The 6,873-nt window shown below is 36.9% G+C and overlaps 1 protein-coding gene across 1 annotated transcript in view; it reads left to right on the forward strand.

Moving 5' to 3' along the window:
• The first annotated feature begins 2,962 nt into the window (after positions 1-2,962).
• The window catches only part of LOC107724684 (cytohesin-3-like), a 26,815-nt gene continuing 22,904 nt past the window's right edge, over positions 2,963-6,873 (forward strand). The window contains exon 1 of the mRNA XM_016533696.1: positions 2,963-3,224. Coding sequence (XP_016389182.1) covers positions 3,206-3,224 — 19 coding nt within the window. The 5' untranslated portion in view covers positions 2,963-3,205. The remainder of the gene's footprint in view (positions 3,225-6,873) is intronic.

Raw genomic sequence — 6,873 nt, forward strand, 5'->3', positions numbered from 1 at the left:
TATGAAGGTTATGTCCATTGTCTGTGCTATCAGCTTCTGCCAGCAAACATGTGCAAAGTGGCTTCCAGAGGATATGAAGTGAACATAGAAGTACAGGAGCATCTCAATAAATTAGAATGTCGTGGAAAAGTTCATTTATTTCAGTAATTCAACTCAAATTGTGAAACTCGTGTACAAGTAAAAAAGTGGGACAATATTAGAAAAAAATTTATTAAATATATTATACTCTGTTTCTTTAGTTTTCATTCGGTGGCTTTCCTTCATACAGTGCTAAACATAGAAACTGAGTCCATATATGTATGGAAGAATGAATGGATGGATGGTCATTATTATTATCTGGTGGTGTGGTGTGTAAATCTTATCAATGCAAAAATGTACTGATTAAGAAAACGGTTTCATACTAATCTACAGATCTATGTAGACCATGTTTCCACTCTATTGTAGACAGGCTAAACAGGTTCTCTACAAACAACCCGTTGTCAGCTGTTTTTTAAGAGATTGGCAACCCTTAAACAGGCAACGTGCACCACAGGATACATATTCTTTAGTCTCTTGTAGGAGGCACAAGGAAGAATTTTTCATCCAATACTGTCATCGTTATCATAGTTGAGGTTGTTTGGAGTATGGGGGTCACATGACTTGGTTCAAATTTTCTGTGCTTGTTTTGTCAGTTTGACCTAAAACCAACATGTACAACCTTGGGAGTTGAGGTTGTTTGGAGTATGGGGGTCACATGACTTGGTTCAAATTGTCTGTGCTTGTTTTGTCAGTTTTTTTGTCAGTGTAGAAATCACAGAAAATATACAGTAATCACAGAAATCATACAAAATACAAGGGGGAGCCCCTTGATAAAAAATCTCTCAGAGGGGTGGGGGTGGATGGGGATTATAAATCGCATCAAGGGGAGCAGATGTCCTTCAGTAGAAATCGCATACCAGGGCAAGGGGCCCTTAGCGAAGAGCCTTATAGGCCCTCCTGGCCTTTGGACCCCCTGTACACAGTCCCTTTTCTATTTATTTTGAGTTTAAAAATTGTGCAAATGTTAATATTTGCATGTAAAACTGATAATATTACATTTAGTTGACTTCATCTTTACATTTTTAACTAGATTTAGGTTCTTGCAGGGTTTCACACAGCTCATTTTATGGTAGAACAGGGGTGTCCAGCCCTGCTCCTGGAGGGCTACCATTCTGCAGTGTTTAGCTCCAACCCTGATCAAACACATCTGAAAAATCTAACAAAAGTCTTCGGGATTACATAAAAATTATATGTTGTTACATAAATTACATTATATGATTGTTTAGTGATGGAGCTAAACCGTGCAGGACAGTGGGCCTCAAGGGATGGAATTGCCCACCCCTGAGAATGAAGACGAAACAGTTCAGAAATGTAAAAATACAAGAAATGTCTGTGCCTCAAATTTAGGACACTTAAGACATGTCATACATGCAGCATATTTTGAATATTAAATATTTGTTTGCATCAAATAAATCATAGAATTATTGATGAATTAGGCTGTTTTTTATAACCTAATGGGGCAACGTATCCTGGGAGATACAACTCATAAAATCCAAAATATATCAAGTATTACAAAAAGTCTTTTGAATATGTTTTACTTAAGTCCAGATGATATAAAAAGTGACATGAAATGATTTTTTGCTGATCATCTTCCACATTTTTAGGGTTAATTAGTCAATTTGGCATCGGAGCTGTATTAATGAATCAAATGAATGTGAATCTTTGTAAGAGTGAACTGGGTGGTACAAGTGAAGTTCATGGGAGAGTTTTTCTTGCCCTCGAAAAAAAAGGGAAAATGCAAACAGTATTCTCTTCCTGAGCTTCAGCGGATATCTGTTTCCCACACAGGATGTCATTCCCACCCTGAAGCCCCTGTTTTCCCTGTACCTACTTCATACGCACAGGGCCTGGCTGTGTGCTGCGGTCACAGAACATTACATTCTGCTCTTTTGATTTCCTCATATCCAGTTATACCTTACATAACATCCTCAGATGGGATCATTTAAATATTTTAAATGTCAGTTTAAGAGACAGAGACAAAACTCTCTCATTTTCATAGGACTGAGTGAGTCTAAGGTCCTTTGACTGAATGATACCATCAGCAAAATACAAAACCTGTTTGCTGTGAAGTACAAATAATGGGGCATTTAAATCCATGCAAAAGAAGTGAAACATCAGAGATAGTGACAATGACTTTCTTGAGTTGTTGAATGGATTATGCATGATTCTTTGGAAAGCCGCAAAACACATTGCACTCAAGATGGAATTTATGACACAAAAGGTAAGAAAGTTTGGAGGGATAATGACCTCAGCTTACCTGGAAAATAGTCTGACTAATACTGGCTGACATGTGGTGTCCGGAAAACAGGCAAGTTCCTGTACACTGCACAGTTATTAGGAACCTGGGATTCTCCACCTTAATGCTGATATCACTCTTGCATATGAAGCTCAGGATATTGCATATTACCTCATTAGGTGTGTTTCCAGGTCTCTTATATGCATTAGATCTTATAAGAAATATTTACATCAGTGAAGACTGTGGTTAAAAACATGTGGCAAAAACATTAATAAATACATGTTTTGTGAATGATAAATTATTATAATTGTGTATTATTGATCAAATTATATAATATTAATCATATAATATAATTACAAAGTAATTAATCATGCTTTTCTCTTTCTCTTCTCATGCTTTTCACACCTAACACCAATACATTAGAAATAGGAAATTACAATGCATTCTGTCGGATTTTTATTTTAATATTTTAATTTTATATTTCCGACTTACCTTGGAGACATTTACACATGAATTAATTAGACTAGGTAAAGACCAGGATGCAATCACTTAATAACAGTCATATATTCATAGATTATGGTGATGGGCGGAGCCTCTATTTTGTTGGCTAAATTAAGCTGTTACTTCTCACTCTCTCTGTGGATGAAGGCGAATGGGAGCTGGCGGAGAGTGGTCTGCATATTTATTTATTTCACCAGGATTTATGTTCATCTATGCAGCAATTTATGGAATATGCGAATGACATTTAGAGCAGCCCCTGAACTGGGTTACGATGAGCTCAGTATATCCTAATATGATTTAATTTTGTGTTTCACAGACCAGTGTTATATTATTAGGGTAGTAATCTAAGACTAGAACGTTATTTACATCAAGTCCCTTCACAGAATAAACATGGATGAAGATAACCGAGGTAAGGTTTGTTTTATTCTCAAGCACAAGCAGCTGTCAGTCTCCGGTTTGTTTGTTTGTTTACAAACCGACCTAGACGGCATTTTTGAGCGTAACAGGCGCGTGCAGTTGATTCGGAACGCGTTTTGATACCCGACGCTCGATAGACGCTCACTCGGTTTCGTCATTGTGAAGAATATTTCATCAATCATCAGCACTAAACGGGGAGGCAAAAAGTAAACTTTAATGTAACATTTTCTACTATTCTTACTTTTAATACTATTATCAGTGATTGAATACGAAAAAGTTACTTTATTTACACTTTAACATTCTGCTATTTATAAAAGGTGTTTCGTTTTTACGTGAAATGGCTTATAGTGTTCTTGCTGTCGATGTGTTATAGTTGTGTTTTAATGAGAATTTGAACATCGCTTCAGTCTTATTGCCGGAGCCGTTCATATGGCTGTTCATATGTAGGTCGACAGTTTGTTTGATGTGGAGATCCTTTGAAGCAGCTCGCGAGATGTTTATGAGAACAGTTGTGGTGCCAAGAGGGATCACGAGGCATTTAATTAGTCAAGTGCTCGTATTTTTTTTTTATAGAGCACTGTATAAATTACCAGTTTATTAATTGGAAAATACTACTTTCAGAACTGAACAGTAGGCTATTACTTGAGTGCCAGTCTGCACTCTACTGTAGCAGTGCTGACATTCAGTACAACAGCACAATTGGGAGACCAATGTTGCTTTATACAACATTTCAGCAAACAATAACTGATGTTTCAGACAAAAAAAAAAAAATGCTGGTTATTTTGTATATATCTTCTCCATCAGGTAAAAGGGTTCCAAAAGAAGCTACTGCAATGAGTACTGCTTGTCACGAAGAAACTTGCAGACTGATCTGGTATGGAGTAGTGTGAATGAGTGGAGAAGAGTGAGAGATTTTTTCTGCGGATTCAAATCGTTCACTCAGCTTCAGATATACTTTACATTTTGCACTTCAATACACTCCATTTATAAACATTAACATGTATCCGAAATGCCTCGAAATCTGAAAAATCAAGCTATTGTGGCAAAAAAGCCCTGTATGAGTTTTTGTACCATATTTATATCATATGATAAGTGATATCACACAGTGAGAGCAATATCACATGAGTGCTGTTTTTGTCCCGAATAGCAGGATTCTAAATGTGATTTTATACAACTGTTCAGTAAATAAAAAGTTAATATTTTGTTATATTTTAAACAATATTGTTATAAAATAATATTGTCTGTTTTTGCTCAATTTCACCAACAGAAATATTACCTATAAAGCTACTGCAGAACTGTTTTTCATTTCAGCAGAATTGGTTTTTCATTTCCGAAAGAATCTGCCTTTTGAACAAATCGGGTGAATCAAGGATTTAATGGCCCATTCATAAAGAGAGCCATTAGGAGTGTTCGACTTCATGCGGCGCTGCACAGACCGATCGGCGAGAGTTTCTGCTTGCAGTCGGGGGAAGAATTGAAAGTGGAGACGTGAAGTCGAACACTTTCGGTGCGTCCAAAATCAAGTACTGTCTGAGTAGTTACTACATTTTAATTTACTTTACGGCCATTAAAAAAGTACGTTAGTATGAATATGGGTAGTATGAATGCTGTGTCTCATTTTGAAGTGTCACGGCCTTCGTAGGATGGGCCTACGAAGCTATGCCAACACATTTATAGCGTCGCTGCGCTCTCACGCTAGTTAAATGTACAATACCAGAGGATTAAACAAATTGATCATTTCTCGCCTTGCTAGCAAAGAACTGTTCTCAACATTTAAAAATCACTAAACACTTGTAATCCTGTTTACCACATCTACCAACTGAGGTAATGCAACTTAAAAAAGAAGAACTTGAAAATACTTATATTTAAACACCACATCTTCGCTTGTGTGTAACGTTACATCTGCCAGCGCCACCATTTTTTTTTTTTTTTCGAATAAACGCCGGTTGTTTACGGCGACGCAAAGAATTGTGGGTTATCTGTAGCAGCGAAGGATACACCTCATGCATCCTCCGAATTCCTGTGAAAGAAGGTTGCATTCGGAGTGTCCTACTTTCTTTTCTGAAATGAGACAGCCTCGTTGACATATGCAGCCTTTGAATGTGACCTCCGGAGGGCGCAGCCTTCTAAATGAGACACAGCTAAAGTGTCCATCAAATGCGCACTTCAGAATCCAGGCGGAAGAAGTAGGTCATCCGAGCACTTTTCGCCTGCTGTTTTTCGAATACTATGAATTTGGACATACTACTCGAGAAGTATGTGATTTCGGACACAGCGGAACACGCCTATTTACTTTATTCCTGAATGGATCAGCCGTTTGAACGAATCGAATGAATGAATGACTCATTGACTTACTCATGAAGACATTAGTGCTACCTGCTGGCAGTTTTAATTTCTTATTTAGAGTATAATTTCCTTTAAAAAAATCTTATTGACTTTCTTTCGTGGGACATAAAAGAAGATATTTTGAAGATTATTCTTTTGGTTATTAGACTTTCACTGTATGAACAAAAAATGTTTTTTGTTGTTAAGATGTTTCTCAAAATATCTTCTTTTATGTTCCATAATTTAGGCTGTTATTATGTAAGCCTGTTTCTATGGAAGCCCGTTTCCACCACTGAATAAAAAATAAAAAAGGTAATCGGAGTGTCCTACTTTCTTTTCTGAAATGAGACAGCCTCGTTGACATATGCAGCCTTTGAATGTGACCTCCGGAGGGCGCAGCCTTCTAAATGAGACACAGCTAAAGTGTCCATCAAATGCGCACTTCAGAATCCAGGCGGAAGAAGTAGGTCATCCGGGTACTTTTCGCTTACTGTTTTTTTGAATACTATTAATTTGGACATACATGAAAATTTTTCTCACAATTCTGCCTTTTCTTCTCATAATTGCATGATATAAACTCGCAATTGCAAGTTATGAAGTCAGAATTGTGAGATATAAACTCACAGTTGCGAGTTATAAAATCCAGTTCTGAGGGGGAAAAAAGACTGAAATGTTCTCAGAATTGCAAGTTTATATCTCGCAATTCTGACTTTATAACAGCCTCGTTGACATATGCAGCCTTTGAATGTGACCTCCGGAGGGCGCAGCCTTCTAAATGAGACACAGCTAAAGTGTCCATCAAATGCGCACTTCAGAATCCAGGCGGAAGAAGTAGGTCATCCGAGCACTTTTCGCCTGCTGTTTTTCGAATACTATGAATTTGGACATACTACTCGAGAAGTATGTGATTTCGGACACAGCGGAACACGCCTATTTACTTTATTCCTGAATGGATCAGCCGTTTGAACGAATCGAATGAATGAATGACTCATTGACTTACTCATGAAGACATTAGTGCTACCTGCTGGCAGTTTTAATTTCTTATTTAGAGTATAATTTCCTTTAAAAAAATCTTATTGACTTTCTTTCGTGGGACATAAAAGAAGATATTTTGAAGATTATTCTTTTGGTTATTAGACTTTCACTGTATGAACAAAAAATATGTTTTTTGTTGTTAAGGTTTCTCAAAATATATCTTCTTTTATGTTCCATAATTTAGGCTGTTATTATGTAAGCCTGTTTCTATGGAAGCCCGTTTCCACCACTGAATAAAAAATAAAAAAGGTAATTGTGACTTTTTATCTCACAATTATGAA

Source organism: Sinocyclocheilus rhinocerous, unplaced genomic scaffold (genome assembly GCF_001515625.1).
Source record: "Sinocyclocheilus rhinocerous isolate Xijiao unplaced genomic scaffold, SAMN03320098_v1.1 scaffold1026, whole genome shotgun sequence".
Classification (NCBI taxonomy): Eukaryota; Metazoa; Chordata; class Actinopteri; order Cypriniformes; family Cyprinidae; genus Sinocyclocheilus; species Sinocyclocheilus rhinocerous.